Genomic DNA, 27,267 nt, shown 5'->3' on the forward strand with positions numbered 1-27,267 from the left:
GCCTCCTTACACATCAGTAACACTCCCAGAGCTGTCTCCAATAGTTCCCATTAGGTTTTGTTGAGGAAAGCAGGGAAAACAGCTTGTTAATTCAGTACAGAGTGTGAGTCTGGAGACTTGAATTCTGTTCTCATTCAGAGACACATCTTCTGGATTTCACTTTAAGCCTGATTCTAACCCGCTGGAGGAGCTGAGGACTCTCAGTTCACAGGAGCTTCTCCTGATACTAACAGAGAAAACTAGAGTAGGGGTACACAAAACAGGTGGGGCAGGAGTTATTTTTCTTGGTGAGGGTTTGGGACTGAAGCATCGTGATTGCCGTTTGGATGGCGAATGGTCTATTCGGACAGAAGGGTTTTCAACATCTCCTCAGGACAGTCCGTCTCTGCAGCCCACGAGCAGGCAGCTACTGTCCAGTGTGCTTTGAACTGGGGCAATACGTGGGTGTCTCCACAACATGTTTCTAACAGCAAGAGGTGAGTGAGCTTGCCAGCTCTCTGTGCTCAGTTACCTGGATGAATACGAGAATACGGGATCATGTAAAGAAATCTGTTCTCTATATATCCACTTTCTGAAGTTTTCATTTTATGCTCTATTTAAAAACAACATCTTGACAAAAATCCTCAGCAGCACTTCTGCTTCAGACACCGAAACTTGGCAGAACCAGTTTGGGTTAAAGCTGTGCCAATTTTGGAAGGTTTGTAGCACTCAGGAAAGTAAACTTACCTATGACACTCAGTTCTGCACTGGCAAAAATGATGCCATGTCTGTTTTCTGCTACACACTGATACATCCCGGCGTCCGACAGGCTGACGTTCGCTATCGTCAGTGAGCCCTGCTCTATCTGAACTCTGCCCTGTAAGAAACAGTGAAACAAAGAAGTGAGTAAGGAGATCCCTCCTTGGAACATAACCCCAGCAGGAGTTGTGCCATACTGTGTCCAGGTAGAGAAAAAAAGGTAGGGGCAACAAGAAAAAATTGCATGCTCCAATCTATTTGTCTGCCAACTAAATTCTTGTCAGGTTACATAGTAAGTGGAAAAAAACAATACAGTAGTTGGTAAATGTAATTTAAATTGGAAGACTTTCCCTTGACTTCTCATTGATTTAATACCCAAACCGTTTAGATTAATCTCCCTTTCAAGTAAGTAAACTTGAATAAAAAATTGCACTTTTGTTCCATGGTGGCATATCAGAGCCAACCTCATTCTTTAAAGCAATGGCATTACAGGTATACGGGGCAACGAAGGTCTGGAAGACTGGTTGCCATCTTAGCTGGTACAATGGGAAATATTCAAAATCCTCTGCATTTTTTTGAAAAGAATATAGATGTTAATAATTTAATGATCCTTTTCTTTGTATCAGCCACTAACGTGATTTAAGTACAAGACCATCTGCTAGTGACCAGCATGAAGCAAGTAAAATTAGTGTGTGGAACAAAAGACCACAGTATCATTTGTCAGCCTAAGGATATGGAGCTCATGTTATCAATTTTAATAAGTAAAACAAAGTGTTCCCTCCCTTCCCAGGAGTTTCACCATTAAAACAAAATAGTAATATAAAGAGCTATTGGCCTTCTACTTGGCCGTAGGGTGGAAATTTAATGTTTGTGCAATCTTTGTCAGGGTTTGATCAAATCTGGGCAGCCATGTTCTTTCACAGTAAGTGAAGGGGAAAAATGCAGTTTACTGTGAAATCAGTGCTTTGGTAATTTGTTTAGTTTGCCGTTATAATTGAGACAATTGCAGGACTGAGCAATTCCCCTTGGTGGTTAGAGGATGCTCTTGCTCTGCTCCTATGGATCACCCATCTAGGCCGTTCTTCGTGTCCCTGGAAGGAGGGCAGGAGGAATGGGAATGCTGCTAGAGACCAGCAGAAATGGTTTCGGTAGCAGCTAAGGTTTCAGTAGCATCTGAAGTTCACCTCAAAACCATAAACTGAAAAAATGAATCCATGTCCATCCATAGTCCCACTCAGCCTTTCCCACTTTCTCACATGCACGTTTCCGCTCTTAGATTTGCACTGTGGATCCTTCATTTCAAGGAGGAGCTTTAAACCCACAGCTATCCGGACACCCTATGTGTCATTAACAACAGCTCTCTTGAAGCCAACATCTGCCCATGAGAAAGGACGGGGCGTCTCCCTCTCCTCCAGCCCAGGACCTCAATGCCATAGAGAAGCACCCACCAGGTATGACAAGGAATTGCCTACAGAGCATGGGGATTTCAGAACACTGCCATCACTTCCATTTCTATTCCAAAAGTTATAAAATATGCAGAATGAGAAAGCCACCCCAGCAGCACCTACCTGGGGCAGCAGTGGCTCCCCGTCCTTCAGCCAGCGGTACGAGGGCTTCGGCCTCCCGCTCGCACGGCATTCCCAGAAAACACTTTCCTCAATGGCTGCGTGTGCATCGCTGATTTTCTGAATCCAGTTGGGCTGAGCTGCAATGCAGAAGGAATGAATAAAGCCTCATGTCTGCAAACAATAGCATGCCCTTCAGGATGCAAGCAACCATACATTTCTTTATCATCACATTTAAGGGCTGGATTTAAAAACATGCTTACTAACCATGAAGATCCATTTTACTTTGTTTTCCCGAGTTCAGTTCTAATTCCTGAAGGTAGCATGTGCAAGATCAGAACCTGCTCTCCTAACTTTTATTTTTAATAAAGACATTTAATGAAAAAGAGCAGCTTCAGAAACACAGATCATCATCATCATCACCATATCAAAACAAAGCAATGGTTCACATGCTGCCCCAGTGGAATAGATGGCGTTGTTGGACCACTAAGCCTTCAAAAAGAGACATTTAGTATTCAACTGAAAAAAAAAAAAGTAATTTAGAGCTACCTCCACACTGAAATTAAGATTATACATGGAACTTTTAAATTCCATGATTCACTGATTCAGGTACAAATAATATATTCTCAGACATTTTTTTAGGCTTGGGTGAGATCCATGGAATACCGTCCTATGAAGATCTTCCATGTGTATGAAAAACTGTTTGGAGTCGATAATTATATTGATGACATTGAAGAAACCTAATAACTCCAAAAGCAGATATTGGAGATAAATTTTAGAATTTGGTGACAAATGGTGCTGGTAGTTTTCAGACACTTATGCAATTATATTTTAAGCTATGTTTTACATATTATTATCGGAGTTTGTTGTCATTTGTTTGTTTTTAACATATAGATTAAGTTTAGCCAGACCCTACATGCAGATCAAAATTGCCACTTCTTTTTTGGAGACCATGCAAACCCTTTTTCTTATGTTACCTTCACAAACCTCATCAGTCTAGATTTATCTACAATACTTTTCAGAAAATACCATAAAAAAAAAAAGAGGGAAATAAAAAAAAACAGTGAGTTCAGTTTTTTTAGTGGTCATTTACCCTATTTTGAAGTAAGAAAATCTGAGAGACTTAGTAGGAAGATATAACCAGCAGAGGTCTCCAAGAACCTGGCTAATCCCCTTTCACATGTAATCAGATAAAAAAAAATTAAGATTACTCCAAGAGAAAAAAAAAATAATAAAAACTTATATCTCCTTTAGATAGAAACAGGGACCAGAAAAAAGATCTGAAAGGATAAATTAAAAAACGTTATATGAAAATGCTAAGTTGAACTTAAAGTTGGTATGACTATACTTAAACTATTGGCATGTCTACCATTATGAGATGCTGGATATACACTCTCAGAGAGCTCAGTGCCTTTTAAAACTCTGTTCAGACTGCGACAGATGTGTGCCTAATCCCACATCCACCTCATTGCGTGCTTCCCTTCTCACTGTGTCTGTAAACAACAAAGCACAGAAGAAAGCGGAAGAACTTTGCACAGAATCTTAAATATGCCACAAGAAATATTCCAAGGGACTTGTAAGAAAAGCAGAAAGTCAAACTGAACATAATGACAATGCCGGAGCAAGAGAAGGAGCTGAAAAGGAGAGGTGAGTGGTGCTTGCTTCTCTGGCTGCCCCTTCTGCCCTGTAGTACGTTAAGCTTGTTTATTAACTGTATCTGAAGACATATGAAAAGGAAAGGCTTTAAATGTAGGAAGATGAAAGTCAGCTCTGTCTTTTGGAGTAAGAACTTGAACAATTCCATTGAGCCGAGACACCCTGTGCAACTCCGCAGGTTCACTGGCTCAAGGACATTTGCAGATTACTCATGAGTCTCCATATTTACTATTCTAATAGCATCTAACTCATGGTTTTGAAAAGAGTCTTATGATATCGTAAAAAGAGCTCTGCAAAACCACACAGATCCATTTGCCTTTCTGCAGTAGTGTTTTACTGATTTCCCACAAGAAAACAAAAAAAGCAGACAAAACAACTGAAAGGAACCTGCAAAGTTATAAAACGCATAAAAGGCACAGTGGGCTCTACAGCATATAAATGTAAGCTATGTAAAAAGAAAGAAAACAGAAAAACCCTCGTGTGAGGAGCAAAGCCGACTCAAGATTTAGCCTTATTTCAATTCAATACTTATCCTCATTGCAGGCAATCAGGCTCCCTGACTAAGGCAAGCTCTTACTCAACCCAGTGAAAGACTCATACCCATCCAGTCCTTCATTTACAGAGTGCATGTTACAAGTGTGAAATCCTACCCTGCGGAACTGTGCGCAGATTTAGACCCGCGGTGCTGGAAGCACCGGGAGCCTGCGGGCAGCCTGTTCGCTGCAATGCACGCGTGGCACCCGTGGGCCATGGGCTCACACCACGGTTCATCCTTTCCAGTTATTTAACCTGGTTAAACTTTCCATCCTACAGCTATTTATGTTGCAGATGACTACGGAACAAGCATATTAGGTCAAAAAAAAAAAAAAAAAGCTAAGAGAAAACTGGAGGAGCCCTTTGTTTCCCAGGAACTTAGTTCTCTGCTGCTCTTTGGGAGACATTTCTAATTAGGTCAACCTCTCCTTTGAACAGCTCATTTCAGAGAATACCAGGCACGCTCTTGACTTAATCTTGAGTAATACACAAGGGTTGGTCCATGGAGCGAATATGTTTGAGTCACCAAATGAGAGTTGCCATAATATAATGAAATTTGACAGCCTCCCATTGGGGATCATACCAAGACACGGTAATGTGCCACAAGATTTCAAGCACGATAATTAAAATAATTCAAATAAGGGTATGAAATCAGCTCTATGCTACATTTTCTGGTATAGCTGCATTGTTCAAGATAACTTTTTTTTTTTTTTTTTTTAAATTTAATGACTGGTAGTAGTGTTCTTGAAAAAGTCTTTCATTTCATTTCTGTGGTGCTGAGCAAAGACAAATTCTTCCATATGATGGGACTGGAAATATTATGGCTGTATTAGGGGTACAGGCTTTGGTTGGAAAGATCCCGGAGGAAAAATCTGGTACTAAAGAAAAAAAATTACACATAAGTTGATAAGAATTCATCTGAGTTGCAAAGAAAAATCATATAATATATAAAGTGGAAGAAAAAGCTTAAAATATAAGCATGACACTTGCACAATGATAGTTTTAAAGAAAAATATCCCCCCTCCTAGGTGATGATAGCTGCCTGGAATGGGTCTCAGGTGGACAAAAGCACAATGATAAGTATGGGTTAAAAAAACCAAAACCACAAAAACCACCAACCTTTTTTACTTAGCCTTCACAAACATAAAGTGGGGCATTTTAAACCAGGTGATTACAGAATAACGCCCAAGTATACTCTTGCTTCTTCAAGAGAAAAGAATCTAGAGTGAGTCTGTTCCCTATAACAAACTGAGAGGCAAAAGTAGGCACTGGGAATCTAGACTAGAAATCACGTCCTGAAATACGTTTGAAAATGAAATGACACAGCTGATGATGATGCTTCATATCAGAAATAAGGAACAAAACCAAGGAATTCTGGGAGCAACGTGAGAAGTAAAACAGAAATAAATCTGTAGGACTTAAGCTCCTGCGAGTTCAAAACAACCCAAAAGACTAAAGCAAATGAGGTACTAATACATACACAAAATCCAATTCTTGGTCGGTGTATATTGATTTCAGTGTTCCTAAGCCAATTTATAGCAGCTGATGACCTAGAGCAGGCTGTGTAATTCATCATTAATGGCAGATGAAGGGCTGAATGACTGTCCATTACTCTATCTATTCTGAGGAGATTGAGACTGAGCCCAGGATCAGAAATGCCTAAAGACCAGAAAGCCAAGCATAAGAAATAAGAAAAACAGATGGGAGAAATACATGAGTAATTAAAAATAAACGATACAGCCAGTGTATAAAGTTTGTGCAGACAAGTGCACGCGTCATCCTGGTCCAAATGGGGATATAGCTTCTGTAAACAACACCCATATGTCCCTAATTTGTTGTCATTCCCAACGATCACAGGAATGTGAAACCAGACTTCAAGTTACCACTTTTTCTCTTCTCTTCCTTTCCTCCTCTTAATCTCTTCCTCCTGACCTCTGCTGCCAACTGAAGACTATTTGAAATCCATACAAGTCTCAAACGTGCAAATCTCCCCCGCAAAGTCATTTGCTTGAATGTCACATCAAAATCATCTCCCTTCATTTGCCTGTGTCCAATACTACTGCTTGGGCAGTTTGTCTCCTTTCTGCCTTTCTGGAAGACTGACCATAATTCACCAGCTGAAGAGCTCTGCTTGTTACTAAAATATTAAGTACCGGAGGAAAAGAAACAAAGGAGAATTCAAAGGAACTAATCTAGCTGATAAAATCTACTTAAATTGTCCCTTACCTGTATTTAATTCCGGTTCCATAAGCTATTCTGCACCACTGCATGACTTTTTCCCCATTTATGTCAGGCACCAAAAGTCTGTGTGTATTACAGGCACGTTCATACAGACCAGACCTCAGGGATTTATTTATTTTTAATCACTGACGCTCTAGACTGTAGTGACCCAGGAGAATAAGGAAGATGTGGGTATTCTCTGAGTAGCCTTCACTCTTCATTTCTTATACCTGCCTTAGCTTCTCACGATGAAGAGCTATTTTTAGAAGGCAAAGTGACAGTAATTTGAGCACTTTTTCTGAATCTCCTAAAAATTGATTTATCTTTAAGCAGGTTTCCAGCTATCCCTAGGAAAAGGGGAAGTAGAGGAGAAAGATGCCTGCTGTCTGTGCAGAAAACCCTTACTTCCTTCAGGCGGCACATTATTCAAAACTCAGAGTTATTTCATCCTGCACGAAAGTCTGAGAAAACACACATTCTGCTGGCAGGAGGGAAGCCATCCTCATCCAGAACACTGATTTTCCCCTGGGAGAGTGCAACCAACGGAGATGGGCACCGCAGTGATTGCTCCCACAGCCAGCTGCTGCTTGCAGAAAGGATGGATTTGGCTGCTGGCCGGTCTTTAAGTGGTGGTTAACCAAGAGTTAAATTGGCACACTATTCAGAAACAACACGAGATTTGAGAACTTTAAATAAAATTAATATGGAGATGCTTGAAGGTGCTTTCTGATATGTCTACATAATGGGTAGCAAACTAGGTTTTCAGATGAAGCATGTAAATTATAACTAATAATAACATATACTTGTGCTATTTATGTTAATTTTCTTGTATTTTATCAGTCCAGTAACTCATATTATTTCAAGTGTTTTTGATTTTTTTTCAGCAAATTCTTTGTGATCTGGGGCCTAAGTGGAGTAGGGACATACAATTCCCTGATTTTCACTTATGCAATTTTCCTTTTCAGACCTCTAACAACAATGAAGAACATAATGTGATTTACATTTGAGCTTGTTTTACAGAGTGGCATAAAGTGGCTTTAGCACAAACAAACCAGAGGCTCATTCATGAAAGAGGAACCCTTTTCAGTGTAAAATTATGCCATATAAATTCCTGGTGTGAGTTCGATTTCAGAAATTTTTAATCTGAAAAGTGGTCCAGACAATTAATTGGTTTCTTCCCAGACAATTAAACGGTTTCCCAGCCCAGATGGAGGGCTTTGAGCACCACGATGAGTGGCACCAGCAACACTGCCCAAGTTCCTTGGGGCTGTGTGTTTGCCCACTGCCTCCTGCCCTGCACTCAAAACAACCTTTGGGTTTGCAACTCTCTGACAAAGGAAGATCTGAATAAAATAGGACCTGGGAGACTTAACATCAATGAAACAACATCCACAATGCTAACAAATAAACATCTTTTCAATGCTGGTTTTATGAAAGAAAAGGAAATTCCTTTTTAACTTAGCTAGCTAAGGTAATGTTTATGGTAATTTTGGAAAAAAAAAAAAAAAAAGCAACACCACCATGACGTTGCTTTCTGCTAAGGATATAAATCTGAGCCTCATGGAGGGTTGAATGGAAAATTTGTGAATTGAAAATTCATGAGCAGCCAGATTAAAAATAGAATCAGGTCAATGTGAGCACTTCCGAAATGCTGGGATCAGAACAGAGCCAGCATCGTGGTGAGCTCTGGCCGGCAGGCACTGCACAGGAGCCATGGGCTGCGCAGTCAGCATCGCAGCACAACGTGCCTTTATGGCAGCTACATACGGGTGGAAATACAGAAGGATTGGTTTCCAGTTTAATTTGCTGGAGCTCAGGAGCTGATTTCAGGTACACGGTATCAGGTTAGGAGTGGCAGACAGAACAAGAGAGTCTTACAGCAAGCAAAAAACCAAGTGATATGTCATTCAGAGTTATAATAGTCAGGAAAACAGGCATAAGTCACTGTAATTGCATTAACACTAACATGTTTTCTGTCATATAGGTCTATCTATCAAGTAGGACATGTAGCACTCAGAACAAATGCTGTAGGAGAACAATAAAGCACAGCCTATTGTAGGGGCTCAAAGCAGAGAAAATGGAGGAAGAACAGATCTTGCACATTTAATTAACCTTTCCTGCCGCAACAAGAATGTCAAACAACTTTCATGTCACTGATATGCTAACAGAGGAAAAAATAAACATTGATACAAGAATGAAATACAACAGAAGTCAACCTTTCCTGACAACTTCCAGTAGCACTGAAAGAAGTTGACAACACAGGCAGGGCTGGGTTATCTACAGTGAGCAGGCAAATTTGAATTTCATTTTCTTTTTCTTCTTCTCTCTCTATTTTTTTTTTTTTTTTTACTATGCACGGAGGCAGATAACCAGGTTTAAAAGAGTAACACTGTTGAAGCCAGATTTTAATCTCCAGGGCAGACGCTGTGACAGAGCGTGTCCCTGTGCAGCACTGCACGTAAGCCCCTGCCTGATGTTCCACATCAAACACTCCAGAGCGTTCCCTGCTCCGAGCATCAGCCCCCGATCCACCAAAAGCAACTGGTGAAGCTCTGCCAACATTGCTGTTATATTTCCATAATGACATAATACTTCTCAGTTTTAAAAAAGAAAAATAGCTTTCATTCAGCCTCAACTATTCATATGAAAAGTTTACAGGAAGTTGCTTTCCTTAAAAAAAAAATCACTGCTACGTGAAACTCTAGAGCGTAGCTTGCAGAAATTGAGTTTTGTTAAAAAACAATCTGTTTTCAGTAATAAATGGCTGCCAAACCCAGGCTATCCTTGAAAACTGGGTATTTACAGACCAACAACTAATCATTCTGAAGACAAGCCTGGTATTTTAGTCTATTATCTTTAAAAGCAGTAATTAGCAGAGATCATAGGCTAACAGTCCCCTGTAAGGAACCCTCTGCTTACATGAAGAAAAGAGGACGTAAAGATGGTTCCCCGCATTAGGACCACCAGGGAGAGGAGGACGCTGCTCTTCCCATGAAGCCTTTAGCTTCTGTGCTGAAACACTGTGAAAATCGACACAAGCCATGGTGGCAGCTTTTGTGTATGATCTGCTGTCCACCAGAAACGGGATCTGGACTGGGAAATTTCACTTGGTTAATTAGCTTGTAATCTAACTTTTGCTCCAGTAGGAGTCCACCAAAGGCTTGATTTACTGCAGCCTTGGCCCTGGGCTGAGCAAAACTCTACAACTGATGAGACTTCATTTACTGTCCACATGGGAAAAATCAAGAGAAACATGCAATTTTTTATTATCAGAAGCAGCAATCCTCAAACCTTTTTAATTAAAAAGAAAAAACAGTTTGAATCAACCCCAAATTCTTTCTTTAACATGAAAGATTTCACTTTGTTCTTGCTATTTAACCCCTTTGTAACATTGCCTCATTTTGTTTTAGTCAACTATAAATGAAGAAATGAAATGGAAGCTCAAAAAAAATCGGATTTCAAAATTAAATATGTCTTTTGGAAATATTTCCAATTCTAAAATATCAGAGTCTCATAGAAGCAGGTGAAGAAAGCCTTTAGGTGGACCTGACTGCAGGCTCTAACATGGTTAATACCTCACTTCCAGGCTGTGCAACCACTACCAGAAACCCATTCTGCAAGCAGCCTTTAATTGGTTATACACAATTAACATTTATTAACACAAGCTGGGAACGACACCTATAGTGTGGAGCAATACATGCATAATAAATCACAAGCTGTAACCACCATCATGCTCCACCAAAATCCCTGCTCTGTACTCCTGGCCACGAGGAAGCAAATGAACTGCTTGCAAGTGCTTTCTGCATGTTACCATGCCAATGTCCTTCCAGTGATGTGTTTTTGTTTTCCAGCAGCTTTGATTCTCAATCAATATGTGCTATTCAGACAGGTTTTATTTCAAATTACACCTTTTTAGAGATGCGTTTTTTGTAAAGGAAAGTCATTTTAAAAATATCCAGAATGATATTCTCACAAAATATTTACTGCATATTGCATCTGATACAATAAAACCACCTAAAATCAGGCAGTCTGCTTACCATAAAACGTCAGCTGTCCTCGTGCCACATTTTTCCCTCTCACATTTTCAGCAACACACTCATAGAGCCCAGCATCTTCTTGCTGAAAATTTGGGATTTCTAGAAGTCCACTTGATCTGTGTCTCCTAGCTTTTCGGGGTATCTGTTTCCCATCTGCTCTCCTCCAGCTGATCGTAGGAACTGGGCTAAATGAGAAAAATAAAGCAAAATCAGATTTGTAATAAAAGCTACAGGTCTTGTCCTGATAGCTTCTCATCTTGATGAACTTGAAACTGCTTCGTGTTTGAGGATGATGAAGACGTGGTCAGTCTGAAGACTCTGCCCAGGATCTGGAGCAATTTTATGTTGGGTGCCATATATACACTTTATATAAGTACATGCATACCAATGGTGTATTGCTCACATAGCCTTAAAAGCAGGAGACTATGTTATAAAAGTGCTGTTTTGACAAAGTTGAATTTGGGTTTCTGCTGTGACAATACATCTATTTTCTTATCAATCCCACGCTTTCATTTTGGAAGTGCTGCTAGTGCTTACTCTAGAACCAGGACATGTTTTAGGTTTTGCGTGAGACCTCAGAAGTGAAGATGTACAACCACATCTGTACAAAATAAGTTATATCTTCTCTCTTCCTTGGGAGTTTTTGTTTTTGTTGAGTAGAGTCCCTGCTCCCCAAGTCCTCTGTCTGTAATGAATCCTGGAAATAAGTAACTCCTGCTGCGGAAAGTGAAGGATTAGCAAACCTTGCAAACTCCACAGTACAGCACTATGAAAGCCAGAAGATGAAGAAATAACGGTGGCTAACAACTTACTTTCCCAGGGCAAAGCACTCCAGTTTCACCGTTGTTCCTTTTGCAGATGGAACCGTTTCTGGGAACTGCACTTCTATTTTCGGCTCATACTCCCCCATCACCCCTGCGAACGTAAAAGAGAGACTAAGACTTGGTTGAGGTTTTGCAATAAATCCGCAAGTGTTTCTGTGCAGAGCTCTTCTCTACATCATTACTTGCCCAATTAATCCATTCATTTTAAACATGGCCTGTTGCTAACAGCCGTGCAGTGTGGGCTCTTTTCCCATTTACTACCAGAGGAAAATCGGAACCAGCGCTCCACACCATCTGCCAAAGATTAACATTTCTTCATGGCTGTGTTATTTTTGACTTTTGAATATTCAGGGGTTTTGCAGGTAACTTGTGACATAAAGGAAGCAATAATAAGGGAGGTTCACCGCCTTCTAGAAAATGAAATGCGGAACAAATGCCATTACAAAAAGTTTTAAAAGTATTGGGGGTAATCAAGGCTTCTATTAACTTCAAGGAGTTAGAGGCACAGAGACCATACACTCCTTGGGCAATTTCATTATTTTTACTGCCCCAGTAAACCACACATTGTGGCAGCCTCTTCACCAAACAGCGTTAAAAAATTTGTGCACATAAAAGGGCCGTTACACTCATGACAAATCGCTCCATTTCTTGTCACCTTACTGTCTTAAAACCAGTACATATAATTTCACCAGTAGTGCTTATCAGCTAATTGATGATTGCAGGTTAAATCCCAACCGCAGGGCGCTGCCGGGGCACCCAGGGGCGGCAGGGCTGGGTACGGTGGCTGTGGCTGCAGCGCTGCTCTCTGTCTCCCTGCGTTGCAAAGAGGTGGCAAGGGAAGCCTTTTGGCTTTACTTTTTTCACAGTTAGAGAGGCTTGAAGCTGAAAATGCTCGCTCTGGGACTTACATCCAATCTCTCTGTACGTGGTGACCTGTGCAACGCCTGCTTTGGTGCACTAACGAGTCACATCAGCGTTCTTCAACCTCGTTCTTTCACTGCTACGTTGCACAAAGAGCAGCTGCTGCACATAGTCAGCCATCCAAATGAAATGCATTTGTTAAAGATATGAATGCTCTCTCTGTACACATGCCCTGGCAAGCACATACAGCAGGAAGCCCGCGAGCCTGTGTCAGCGCTCCGGCGCTTACAGATCACACAAAAAGGAATCACGGGGCACGATCCCCATGAGCCCTTCGCACATTGACAGCGCAGCCCTGAAGGGCTGGAAGTGTCCAGGGCTATTGAGGAAGAGCCTCTCTGCTCTCCTGATTGTGAATTTACCAAATTTTGCCTAAATTTCTCCGCAATCCATGCTAAACATTTGCTGGGAGAGCTCCAGCCAGGACAAGGAGCAGCTATTGCCTGGCTGTTCCCAAGAGCAAGGCTGCGCATGTGAATGTTTGCCAGAACAGAACTTTTTGGCAGACACTAACATTTATTGCGATCTTTTCCCAGAAGAGTACGTCCATGTTGTGCAGTGAAGGCCACAATCTGGCAGAGGAAGAGCTTTTGAGGAAAGCCTGACCAGGTGCAGCCAGTTTCCTCGCTTTGGCAGACACGGGCTTTCAAGCGCTCTCAGTGGTGACTTCCTTGAGGAGCTGAGCACCTCCAGCCATCCCCCTCCCCGAGAAGAGCTCCTCAGTGCCTGTGACAGCCTGCCCCCCCCAAAACCACCCCAGAGGCTGCACCAGCAGCGAGCTGAGAGGTGGCAGACACCTCGGAGGGCAACGAACACGGTGGGTGCTCCACAGCAGCAGTCCGCCTGCCACCAAGGCCAGACACGCCGCGTGCTTAATCCAGTCCTTAAACAGCAAAAGCAATGAGAGCAATTCTTTCTGCTTCCCTTCCTTCACTCCTAAAGCGATAATTTGGCCCCCTTATGCAAAGTAGTCTGTAAAATATCACTTAACACTAGCGGGCTATTTAGGAAATTAAGGCACAATGTATTATTAACACATTATTCACCTGACAGATCAGGAGAAGGGAATGAGGAACGGGAGGGAAAGAAAATGGCTTTTTCTTTTTCCCCTTCTCTTTCTTCCTTGTTCCTGTTTCCTTGCCTGAGGTCGGAGCTGGAAAGCTGTGACCCCGAGGGGACAATCGCAGGGCAGAGGTGGGAGGGCTGCCTGAGGGCGCAGGGCACCGGCCGCGGTCACTGCTCCCCGCAGCGCCAGACCCCGCTGCTTTCTCTTACAGCAAGGAACCAGGTAGTTTAGCAGCATCACTGCTAACGTTACAACACCAACCACTTCAAAACCAGCACCTGTACCGGGAAAAACCATCAGGCTCCCACTGCAGCTCTAACCTACCTATAGCTACTGGGTGTGCTGCAAGCCCTGTCTTCTCCGCATTAAAGGAAAAACATCGGGGCGCAGGAGATATCTCTCTATACTGAATCCAAGCCCATTTTCACACGGACAGCTCTTATTTTTCCTGCTGTTCCTGGGTGAGTTAACATCTGACTTAGCATTACAGGTGGAAAGCAGAGGGGAGAAAATAAAAGACTAAAATAGACCCAGGTTTGTAGCTTGGAGAATGTTGTCAATGTCATGACACCTCAGATGTTGTACGTGTTTGCAGTTCAGAGGATTTCATATTTTTCTCCCAATTTCAAGGCTTAAAAATGTGCTTTTGGATGAGAGTTCCAGGAATTCAGAAGCAAGCTCATTTGTCTGAGGAAATGATACGCATTTCCTGACAACACCTGTGAAATGTTAAAGTTTAATTGGCCCATACAGCTGCTGCTGACGGTAATTTCATTCCAGGTCTATTGTGGCACTTTCTCACTATTACTGTTTTAATTTTGATGTAAAACTCCAAAGTGCATTTTAAAGAGAAGAAGCAAAGCACTGCAAAAGCGCTGCTGTGGCGCCGGGGACTGCCACGGAGAGGTGCCAGACAACTGGTTTGGCCATTCACCTTTCAATCCTTTTTCTGTCTGGGCTGCAGTAGGTGAGGCACTCCTAGCCTTACTTCAGGCGTCAGGACCATTTGCAGCCCTCGGTGCCATATATATTTAGCTGCTCATTACATTGCCCAGCACAGAAGTAGTGCAGAGAGCCATTTCTCTGCAACGGGAGGCACCGGCTGGTACTGCCAGGACGAACTGTTGCCAGAGCAGCCGTGGCGATTCAAGCCAAAGCCTGACCTCAAAGCCTGGGGGAACCCAGAGAACCGTAACATCCCTTTCTGCCTTTTATATGGTGTGAAAGTCGGGGAGGACAGAAAGCAGCTCCTTCGGGACTGCAGCACAAAAGCAGGGTGCTGGCATGAGAAAAGAATAAACCATTGGGGAATCCTCGGTGGTTCCTGCCCCAGGCCTAAGCTGCACGATCAGGAGGCCACGGGGATGCTCTGCGTCGCTGAGCAGCCCAACCTCTGACCTTTTTCCACCATATTTATCACTGTCCAATAACTTCTGGTGCCAGGAACAGAGAGCTTGGGCCAACGGTGACCGAGACTGCTGCCTCAGCATGGTTTGCCCCCACTACCCTCCCTCTACGATGTTTATCTCCCCAAGGAGGAAAAGCTGTCCGGGGATAACTAATGGGACAAGAGGCAGTCTGCTCCCACAGCAGCAGGAGAGGAACCTGGTTCCTGTGCCTCTGGTTACAAAAAAACACTGCAAACATCAGGAGATCTGCAGCTGCAGAGCCCTGCAACTGCAAACAAGCAGAAGAGAAGCATCAAGGCACAGGTGGGGGATGCAATCTGCCTATCGGATCTGGTTTCATCCCATACACCTGCATCTTTCCCCTTTACAGATTACAGCTCTAAAGCCTGCTATTGTAAAGCAAGCTGTGCTTTAAAAAACGCGTCGAAAAGCTGTTTTTCCAGGGTGATTAAATTCAAGCAAAATACCCATGACTAAGATGGCAGGTATTCAGCATACAAAACCCAAATGATTCACAACAGAGTCTAGAAAAATTACTGCTGTACGCTGAAGAAGAAATATGGAAAAAAAAAATCAGCGTTCTGGCAGGGGAGATTTCAGCCCAGCTCCTGCAGAAGCGAGCTGCTCTGGGCGGACAAGGACTACCGGAATGATGGAGAGTTGGAGCGCTGCCACTGAACGAGTACCCACCACGTAAGTCTTATAAATATCCCCTATGGCAATTGAATTTCTCGATAGAGTTGGCTGAACTGTGAGCAACCAAACTCTGGTTTCTTCCTACAGCTCTGGAATTGGGAATTTTTAAAGTTTTTGAGTGAGAGATTATCATATGCATGTATGGAAAGAGTCTCCTCTTTTTCTCTCTTCATCTCTATGAAATAATTCCAAATCCAAATAGAGGCATTATTCTTAGTTATAAGTGACCAGTGTTCTTTTTGTGTAGTGTCTTATTCCATCATTTCTTTCCTTCAAAACAATGGGGCTGTGTGTAAACCACAGGGACCCACGGTTAATCCTGCATGAGAGTAAAAATGCCTTGCAGTTTAAGAACAACTTTGAGTTTTGAGAAAAACAGAAATTTCAGAGATTTTTGTAAAGTACTTTGACTTTTTCTGAATTCATAAAATGTATTTCAATATGAAGCCAACCAGGCTGTAACTCAGACGTTTTTAGTGACAAACCAATTTGTGACAGGTTCGCTGGGGATGGTCCGAGCGCCAAGGCCAGGACCCCAGGCCGCGGGGTCCCAGAGCTGCAGCAGCCCCTCCCTGGCTCCATCTCCAGAGCAGGTCAGTGACTTAAATTAATATGGAGAGGTACATTAGGATTTTTCCCATTAAACTCAGTAATTGAAATTCAATGGAACTGAAACATTAATTGTTGATGAGTTAACCTCTGAGTCTACTGATTTAATGATATAGCGTTGTAAAGAAAATAACATATATATTGTTGGACAGAGCAAATATGAATGTCAAAGATAAACCCAACACATTTGCCAGTTGCAGCACAATGAGCCTTGCGTTTTGCTCATTTCTCTTGTTCACACTTCCAGGGCAACATATGTAATTTCTTTTTTCAAGCACAATAGAGTGTAATATTCAGATTTTACACAATTTTTTGGGTTACTCTATGTGGAATGAAAAACTGAGACTTGCAGAGTTTTAAAATGCAGGTTGCATGTAATACCAGTGCCCTCCTATTTTAAAACACACTTAGCACATGTTCAAATTTGAGTACAGCCATCTTTGCTCTACAGATATTACAGCACCTTTCCTGTTTAACTCAGGAATGTATTCCGGAGCTCCTCAGAGGTTCAATTAAAGTTTCATATCTATAATAAACAGCAGAGTGCACTTCAAAGGAATCGGAGAACATTCCCGAGAATTACCTCGGGAAGGCAATTGGTCTCTGTAAATAAAGCTGAGTGCGTGCAGAGGAGCGATGCACTGGGGTAGAGCCCTTGGCGATGCACTTGACAATCAGGGTGATTAGCAATCATCATAGCATTACCCACCGTTTCAGAAACAGAAGCAGACATTGAGCTCAATTTTGAAAGATGGAAGCGCCTTCTGTGAGGTAAGGCTTGCATAAAAGTCCCGCTAATTTAATACCTACAAACATTTCTTGTTCAGTACTGAAAATGTTAACATGAGATGAATTTAAATATTCCTCTTTATCTTTCAGATGTTAGGTGACTTATTTTGGACTCACGGGGCCAGATTTACTGTCACTTAAACCACTGCCACTGTGTGTAGAGAAACAGTGTAAGGGACAGCAGGTCTGGCACATGGAAAAGCACTTGTCCTCACCCCTCCCAGCGTAATGGGGACACTTGCTCATTGCCCCAGCCCTTCCAAAACCCCACCTATGGGACGCGCGTTAATGCGAAGGGAACAGCCACAGGCTGGCAGCACTGAGCCCGTCTTACACGGGAGGAATTTCTGTACAATACTGCTAGGCAACAATGGATCTTCTAGAAGAAGTTTCTAATAATGCATTTCTATTTCTGGAACAAATGTCCTAAATGTTATCCTTTAAACAGACACTGCAAATTAACATGCAAATTTATTTTTCTTATCTACTCAAAAATGACTATGATACAAATCAATTGTCTGTATAAATTTAGAAATCCTCCTTTGGTTTCTTTTCACATTTTTTTTTTTGTACTATTCCACAGACTACTAAAATTAGCGTTAATTCTGCTGGGAAATAGAGCCTGAGCTAACAGTTACCGAAACAACAAAGTATTTTTGTTCACTTTTGGGCTGCATAAAATGAGAAAAGCTACAGTGTATCCAAATTCTGAAATCTATTTTATGTCCCGTCTTTGGTCAAGTATCGCCAGGATTTTCTGCTATAACAAGAGTTCTTCCAGTGATGGAAATAGCAACCTTGGCCACAGCAGCATAAAACCCACCAGTGTCTATGATGTTGAACCATAGCTAAAGTAGAGGTTTTCAGCCTCGCCGAACCTTTGCGAAAGGAGAATCTCTCCCTTTACTCTACATAGTAATATTTTAAGCCATTTGTTATTTTTTTGGCGACAGCCAGTCAAAGAAACCCAAACAAGTCCTACCATCGTTCCTGAGGATGAGCGGGGTTGGGGGGCCCAGGACCCGGCTGTTGGTCACTGTGTTTGTCACCACGCACGTGTAGTTTCCCACATCTGAAGCTTCCACCTTCGCGATGTACAGATTGCCAGTCTCCTGCGAAACGAAGCGGCGGTTGTCCTGATGCACGAACGATGGGTACTCGTTGAAGATCCAGGCGTAGGTGAGCTCTGGAAGCACAAGGCACCACCAGCGTTAGTGACAGCCCGTAAACCTCCACATGGGACAGTCCCAAGTCTGAACTAAAGCCCTGGAAGTGTTTTTCTGCCCGCCTTGGTTAGACACAACAGATACATCACAGCCCATGAAATGACCAAACAGCACACATTTTGCAAGTTTGCATCTTTATGGCTCTAAATATAAATTTCCAAATGTGACTCCTCTGAGCCTGCACACAGACCTTAATGCTCTTAAAACATTCCTTAAAGGTCTTCCAATCCAGAATACAATGCATTTTATACAGATCCCACATCTTCTGTCATGGACATTTCAATGTTTCTGACTCTTATTTTTTTTTCTTCTTCTTTCTTAGCTCATTTTTGCCTCCAAAGTTTGGAGGAGGGTCTGCTGAGCCACGTTATCATACGCTGTATGTTTTATTCCTTTGGAATTTCAGAATCGGCAAAAAATTCCAAACACTAAATTAAGCAGCTGTAATCTTCTATGTGTCTAATTAGATAATACTCAGTGTTTTGTAAGGCATCTTTGGAAGTTATTTACACAATAAAAAATAACAGAGAGACATGCTGCAAGTGGCTGCAGATTATAAGTGAGGTTAATGCAATATAACCCTATTATATTTGCCTAAGACTAATGCCCAAACCCACTAAAATGCTTGAAGAACTCAAGTGAGTACAAGATTGTTGTAGTTTTCTAAGGGAACAGTAATTATACTAAAAAGCATATTCTTAGTTTAATACTCTAATGAGTCATAACTGTAATTGACCTCAACTACCATTAGGTACTTTGGAAAATAAATTCCGTCCTCATGTTCCACTGTTTACACATACAAGAGGTTGAAAGCAGATTGTTGGCTTTTATTTATTTATTTTTTAACAACAGGATTATAAAATGCCTACTTAGACTTTTAGGAAGATATGATAATTATGTTTATGTGGGAATATCTAATCATCATATTTACACATGTGCATCTAATTATAAGTAACCTCATGCTGATGTCAAGAGGATACTCAGAGCAAACAAGGTAGCACTTCTCAGCTGGCTTATTATTTTCTGCAAGTAGTTTAATTTTTTTTTAATTTTTTTTTTTTTTAAATTTACTCTTGGTGAACAATTATCTTGTTCCTCCAGAAGCATCCAGCAATAGGCAAATAAACATCAGTGCCCTAGAATGCACAGAGGCGTTTAAAGTTGAGCAAACCTTCACACAGCAGGCTTCCACCACAGCCCCCCGAACTCTGCAATACAACAACATTTTGCATCGCCTGTGGAAAGGTGAATTAACCACAAGTTCTTCATAAAAACACAGGACCGGGAGGGTTTTTCTGGATCAACAACCCCTGCCCTTCCCTATCCTTCCCCAGGAGGCTGCATAGTCCCACTCACAAAGATCCCAGAAGCAGCAAGGTTTTCAGCTCCTGCTTTCCTATTAAAAGTTGGTTTTGCTTTAACTGCTAAGAACCCTCTACTTTCCGGGTTAAATATTTTTATTACTAGGCTATATCCATGTGCTTCTGGGCTAATGATGCCTTTAGCTTAATGGTTCTTGCCTCTTTGCTGGTGAGAGCAATCAAAAGTCCTTCTGCCTTCGTTTCCAAGACAGTCATTCCAATCTTATGATGACTATAGTAGGTTTTCCTTAAAAAAAAAAAAAAAGCAGCTCCGCTAAAGCTCTGCTTTAGTTACAAGTCTTGAATATAGGTGCCATTTGAGCAGAGTGCTAGGCTGGAAACCCTGGATAAGAAAATCACAGGAGAACAGAAAGCAAATGTGAAGTTGTGCAAGAGTAAGAAGGTCTGACCAAAACAGCACCCAAATGCAAAGAGATCGTGGATTCTTCCAACACCGGAGGCAGGAAAATGGATCTATTCCTTGAGAGCACACCCTCAAAATCTCTCCAAAAGACATCTTCAGATTAAATCAGTTTGGCTACATAAAAATAAGGAACCCCAAATCAAAAAGCTGGACATAACAAAGATCTGATGTGACAACTCTGCCTTCGTTTCATTAAAACAAATCATTGTCCACAAAAACACAACTGCCTGAACTGCACAGCCTTAGACTCTAGGAGCAGTCCGTTATTGCTATAAAATATCTAAAAGTACTGGATAATTGTCTCTAAAATAACGTGGGACCGATGGAATAAAAAGCACAGGAAAAACGGCAGACTGGAGTCTCTGTGAGTGCATTTGCTTTTGCAGCAACATGTAAATAAATACTGTATCAAACTCACTTTGATTTCCTTAGAGATCCTAGTGCAATATTTATGGCTTTTCAAACTTGACGGATTTCTTTTGATAAGGTTTCACATACTAATTGCTCTGGAAGTGATAGACAGTTCACATCCCATAGGCAATTTGTAACAACTGTGTAAACAGACACTTAAAATACAGCCTGAGATAGCTCCTGGTGACTGCGAGTGATGGAAACATCTACAGGAGTTACAGACACACAGACTTCAGCACAAAGGATGCGCAGTAACTAGCAATTCACACTTCTCTAATTACACATTAAACTCTACATCCTTTAGAATTTATTACAAACTTCTTTTTTGATTTGGGGACCTTTCCATGTAATTTTGCCTTATTTACAATGCTTGCATTTTTTCCTTTAAAGCACATCCAAGCTGATCTCTCAAACACAGGAGCTTATCTGAAGATTTCTGACCCATATTTGTGCTTTGGAAAAATCAGAATCCCTGCCAGCTGCAACGCTACGGCCAGCAGCTGAACCCCTGCCTCCCTCCCCACTTATATTGCACTCTTCCTCACTGCCTTGATGGTCCGGATTTCCATGACAGATCTGAGTGAGATGAAGACTGGGGAGGAGATGAAGATTTTGGCAGATCTTCACTTCTCTGATGACTCTTACCGGTGGAGGTAGCGGTGGGGAGCACACAGGGTGTGAGCAGAAGTTTGGTTGGAGTTTGGGCAATGGCAGAGATGGGCAGAAACACGCAGAGCTGTGGGTCACACCAAGATCATACGTGTGGCAGGAAGGGCCGCTACACACCAGCAGACACAAGTGTTTCAGCCAACAGCGGCTGTCAACTTCAGCAGTTAAAAAGACAATACATTATTTAAGGCACTTGGAATGCCCACTACGGATTTTGGACACGTAAGTGAGCTCACATGCACACGCTCACTGCAGAGCCACGCAGGGAAAATGAGAGAAACACAGAGACAGTTCTATCACTTTGCCTTCCTGCATGGTTTTTGCCTATTTATATATTTCTTTCCCCTGTACCTCTCCAAAAATACAGTCCTCCTGGGTCTGCAGTTCCTGATCACATCCAGATCCCGTCATTTTTCTAAAGTATTCCGTGAGAAACTCTATTAAAGTGTTCGAGCTCTCATTTACCAGCCCCAGAATACTTCTGGCTCAAGACAAGAAACAAAGCTAAAGACACTAAATATTTAATTTTTCTCTAAATGATTGTAAGCGGTGAAGAAACGTTACTGAAAGCTGCACAAAAATTCTGCTATGAGTAACTATTGTAATTAGGCCACAGGCTTTGCCAAAACAATGTTCTCTGGTCTTCTTTTTTTGTCACACGCATGCTTTGCATCTTTGCCTTGTCTTTGCCTTTTAGTACAAGAAACTTTTTTTTTTTTTTTTCTTTTGTGGAAGTCTTTACCATAAAGGCAGGGCTGCCACTTGAAAAGGTCTCTGCAGCTATTATGGGAAAATCTATTAAAACATCATGATTATGGTTACCATAAAGATGAATGGAAGAATGAAATTCTGAAATTAATATTTGCAAAAAAAAGGGGCATCGTTTATCACTTTTAATAAGAACGGTGTGGTACAATACACTTAGTTTTTATAGGCTTTACTGAAAGTTACTGAGATTAATCCCATCATTAACGATTCCTACAATTTATATATTATCACCAACCATGCCACTCGCACGTCGGACAGGCCGGAACTGTTATTCAACATGAAACAAAAGCTCTGCAACAGTTCCCGTAAATCTGAATGTGTAAAAATAACGCTTCATTACACATTGCAAGAATCAAATATGAAATGAAGAAAATGAAGAAAATCCTCCCTGCATAACCGTCCCCAGCCCTTCTCACCCTGTTTCCAACACTCGTTGTGCTCCAGGCTGGGCAGTGCCAGGCGCTCACACCTGCCGTGTGTTTCATGCATTCAGATACCATAACCATTTTTTGCATTATGAAAGGCTAACCATATCCCACGTCCTCCCCATCTAGTTCATAAAAGCCATTCAAATCCCAAAACCATATAGAAATCAGGCCAAGACTTTATTTTCAATTACCTATTTCCACCACTACCCATGAAAGCACATGGATGCTGCCCCTGGGAAGCACTGAACCCAGCACTCCTGGTGCAAACGCACCGCGTCCCTACGAATCCCATCTGACTGGTAACATTCACCTTAAATGCATATAGGAAAGGTCAGATACACATATGGACCTCCCCCAGCTCACAAGCATTTAATTTCCTTGAATTTTGAAGTACATTCATTATTATGAATAACACCATGAACTGAAAAGAAGGCTTAATGCACGACAACATTTTTTATGAGAGTGCAGTGGGAAAGAGAAAACAAAGGACTGTCAGGGAGAGATGAATCCCTGGCATTACCTACCACGTACTTGGCCCTACCCAACTCCCCGAAGCTCCTTTCCACCCATATCCGTTTGTCTGCAAACGCAGTGCCACGTCTGGAGTTTCTGGTAGTTTTTTTCCTTCACAGTTTTATTGTAATAGTAGAGCCACATGAATTATGCATAGTACACATTTCTTTTGTGAGCCCATAGCCCATTTCATTGCCCTGCTAGCACTTTGGATCAATTTTTTATCTTCTCTCCTTAAATAATTGCCGCATAATTTAAAGGAATCAACCTGGATGCAAACATGACTTGATAAATCTCCCCTTGGCCCCGTGCACTCCATCAGGCAGGGCCGGTCAGCCAGGTAGGATCGTAGCTTCTGTGCCGCAATTGCAACTTTTAATGAAAAGAGTAATGAATAATGAACAAGATTAATCTAAAGTTAATAACACATTTTTGGCTGAACACTCGTCTGTGCTAAACCTGACAGTGCAGTTACTCAGCAGCCAACCATTTGCAACCAAAGGAAGGTACCATCCTTGGCAGCCGGGGCAGGAAACGAGTCTTAATGGTAGGGAATCAATTTGTGAATTTAACGTACAAGAGTATGAAAGGGCCAGTGGTCATTAGTGCGAGTGGTGATATAGTGACTGAGAAAACCACGTTTTCTATAATGGACTATTTACCCATGATATTAAAGGAATAGCTCTAACTGTTCCAAGACCCCTCTTCATTCCCAGCAACTTTGCAGATCCAAGTGATAACCTTGTATGAATGATCTTAGGAAGCGCTTGTATGATAACCAGGAATATGTGACAATATTTAGGAGTTTTACCTGAAACTGTACAGTTCAGCAGTTACAAGAAATAACACTGCCACACGACACACTCTTTGAAACCAATACAACCAGTCAGACAAATCCAGAAATGGCCAGATTCATCAAGTTTTAAAGCAGTGAGATAAAGGGGTTAATATGATGGGAATCATTATAAAGACACAAAACTAGGGAAGGCAATGGACAGACTTTGATAGCTCACCTCTCTGACCTGAGGCATGATCAATCACAACTGAGACATCTCTGAGGTTTTTCTAATTTTTTCTTAAAACCTTCCAATTGCACAACTTCCCCACGTGGTCTAGCAGGGCGTAACACTCCGGTGGAGAACAGGGAGATGCTGCAGGCTGTGTTCCTGCCATCTCTTAACCAGGCACCAGCAGTGACTGAAAGTGGTCTCTACTTTGGGGGAATAACTCACTAAACACAACTGCGCCCATGTGCCTACTGGTGCTGGTGTATAGGAACAGAAAAGCTGGATATATACGTACACGTTCATGCATAAAAATGCATTCTGTGAATGCAATTTCCAGTGCTCCCTACCAGAGTTTGCCACCTTTTTAATCACAAACAACTCAAAATCACAGATCAATGTCACGTGCATGAGTCAGAAGGATGAGGACAGTGTACATATCAGCCACGTTTTGTGTCAGACATCCTCACAGCCTTTTGCAATGTGCTCAGGGCTGTGGCTGCTTCCCGGCCCCTTGAGTCCATGTTTGCCCAGCATGTAGAGCTTCACCTGTGGGTAATTAAAAAGGTAAGAGGTCTTCATTACCTGAAGCCCAATCAATAATCACCTGTATCTGCTGCATCTCCACTTTTCAGTATCTCTAAAATAGTTAAATATTTGATGGCTGTACATAATGGACCTGGCTTATCTCTCTCTAACAGCTTCCAGCCCTAGTCGATGGCTGGCTGTGCTGGCTGCTGTGGCACCGTAAACATTAATGACTACTGCACCATGCCATTTGGGATTCTGACAAAGTTTTAACTTGAAATTCCCTCGGGGAGCAAAATCAACAGCAGCCTTTATCTATGACTGAATAGAAAACATTACGAGGTGGAGAGTCCCGTGCTGCTGTATTTACTACAGCTAAATACACAAACCTATGTCAAAAACTTCTGACGGGCAGCTGACACCCGCCCACCCCCACAGCAATCTAGCATGCGGGCTGACAGATTTTGGAAGCAACTATATGTTTTTCTGTCTGACAAACTTGATAAATTGTCTTACAGAAATTTACAGCTTAGCCTGGTCTTGCCTGAAAAAAACATCCCACAAACAAACCCAACCGGTATTTGTCAAAAGGGCTTACGATACCTTTGGGGAGCCTTGTTCTGTATTTATTGAGACTGGAGAACTTTTGCCCGGGATTAGGTCTAATGCCACTCAATTTCATGTGCCTCTGGTTAAAACGTGTGTTTTGGCAGGTAGGTTCAGGCCAGCAGTGACCCAGGACCACGGACCAGGTCTCTGAGGGATGGAGGAGCCCTCCCCAGCCCAAGGGAGGTGCAACCTCCAACTGCAGCGGCCAGCAGCTCCGTGCCTGGCCCTCAGAGGTGCTGGGCCCCTGAGGGAGACGCTGGTCCCTGAGGAAGGGAATTATGAAGTGGAAGCTTATGTCTGCTAAGGAACCTCGTGGGAAATCACCAGGTCCTGGCTGGAACACCGCCACCACCAGCATAAAGGCGCACCCATGGGCAGTCGTGGCAGCTGAGTTATGGCGAAATAAAGATTAAAAGGAAATCTTATTGAGCATGCAATGTAGTGTGCCGCGTAACTACAGCAAGCCAACCTTAAAAAAGCGCAACAACACAGAAAGCTCTCATGAGATGGTAAATAGCTATATATTTGCTGTAACCTTTACCTCTACTAATCACACAACACCGTACTTCTGGAAGCCGGGAGTCACATGCTCGGTCTCCTGCAATACTGGTTTAACTCCAGATGATTTCACAGCTTTTCCCGCTGCGCAATGCATAGAGCTTTATGACACTCACTCTGTTTTTAAGCTGATTTCAATGAGGCTATTCAGGTAAAGAAAGAATAATAGCTTGATATGTTCCAGGGAGTGGTATCAACATCCTTGCAAAGGAACACAAAGGAACCAATAAAGCACCTCCGTGGTAGATACTGTCAGCAGCAAATGGAAAGGAGAGAGAGGAGAGAGAGGCCAGAACAAAAGATAAGGGGGGCCAGACTGAAGCTGCTAATTACTTATAGGCAAACATCAAATGAGAATGAAGCTGGACATGTGCATAAATGACACATTGATTTTTAATTCCGCACAAGATTTTTGCTCTGCAAGATTCAATCATAGTTTATATTTTCCAAGCTTATCCTACATAAAGTGCTACAGATATCACCTTAAGGAATGACTCACAGTTTTAATCCATCAGTTTGTTTTCCGTTTAAAGTCAAAGAGAGTCAGCCTAAAACCATTTTTTTTTTTTTTTGTGCACTTGCTTCAGTAAAGCTAAAGGTCCCTGGGCTTGTTTTAAAACATATTTCAATGTGACCTAGCTAATCCTTTAATACCAGCTTTCACTACCTTTGATCAGCCTCTTACTGTAGCTGTAAGAGATTAGATCAAACCTTTCCAAAAAGAAAGTTGGTTGTGGAGATTTTTCCTGTTGCAGTGAATTAATATTATGATCAACTCCCGGGCTGAAATATCTGGCCAAGCAGAGGGTGGGCAGCATGTCCTTTAGGGGACATCTCTGCATACACCATACATAACACCATGCCACTCACCTGTAAGACATAGGAAAAAAACCATTCTGTTCACGTATTTGATAGACAGAGTTTTGATATATACCAGCTGACAGCCACACCATGGTTGCACACTTAGACATATGTCTCAGGTAAGAGAAAATACCTCGTTTATTTTTCAAAAACAAAATAACACCTTAACAGGGAGGAGTGCAGGACTATTGGCTTACCTGGAGCAGTAGGTGCATTCAGAGATCTGGAAACTCGACTTTGATTGCAGAATTAGATAAACATCAGTGCTGTGTTTGTGTCAACAGCCTGCTTTCCTTTCTGGCCATCTCAAGGGAGCTGAAAGCAGAGGCCTCCCCAGCCACTTCTGAGAGCTTCGTGAAGCGGGGTGCGGAGGGTAGGGATGGTGGCAGTGTGGTCAGAAGAGCCTGGGAGCTAGCCTCAGATCTCTGATTTATTTTATATAGAGATCACAGGATGTCAGGACTTTCAATAAATGCCTATTGACTGAATCCTGTCAGACGACAGATTTCACTCATCTTCAGGCAGCCCCTGCCTACCGTACCCCTTTCAATACCGCTTCAATCTTCATTTAGCTGCAACCACGGTTTAACAGGGGAATAAACCACATGACTAGCTTGCAGATTATCTCTTTTAAAGATGTCATGGGCTGTCACTGATAAATAAAAAATCCATTAATGTCATGTTCCTTATTATTTCACTATTTCCAAGGTCTGTACTGGAGACATGAGCCTCTTCTCTTCTGGTTCTGTGGGAAGGCAGCATGAGTTAGGAGTACCAGACATCCCACCTCGCTGCCTACCCCGTGACAGCCCAAGGGGGACACAAACTTCTATGAACAGACAC

General features: G+C 42.2%; 1 protein-coding gene across 9 annotated transcripts in view; it reads right to left on the minus strand.

Annotated features, from left to right (window-relative positions):
* The window catches only part of LOC308200329 (contactin-4), a 300,384-nt gene that overhangs the window by 59,122 nt on the left and 213,995 nt on the right, over window positions 1–27,267 (minus strand). For all 9 annotated transcript variants that reach the window (XM_080605918.1, XM_080605910.1, XM_080605912.1 and 6 more), the window contains 5 exons: window positions 18,047–18,250; window positions 11,563–11,665; window positions 10,751–10,935; window positions 2,307–2,443; window positions 727–856 (listed from right to left, as the gene is read on the minus strand). In XM_080605918.1, the coding sequence (XP_080462044.1) occupies window positions 727–856; window positions 2,307–2,443; window positions 10,751–10,935; window positions 11,563–11,665; window positions 18,047–18,250 (759 nt within the window). The remainder of the gene's footprint in view (window positions 1–726; window positions 857–2,306; window positions 2,444–10,750; window positions 10,936–11,562; window positions 11,666–18,046; window positions 18,251–27,267) is intronic.

This window comes from Anser brachyrhynchus, assembly GCF_964034855.1.
Source record: "Anser brachyrhynchus genome assembly, chromosome: 10".
NCBI classification, from domain to species: domain Eukaryota; kingdom Metazoa; phylum Chordata; class Aves; order Anseriformes; family Anatidae; genus Anser; species Anser brachyrhynchus.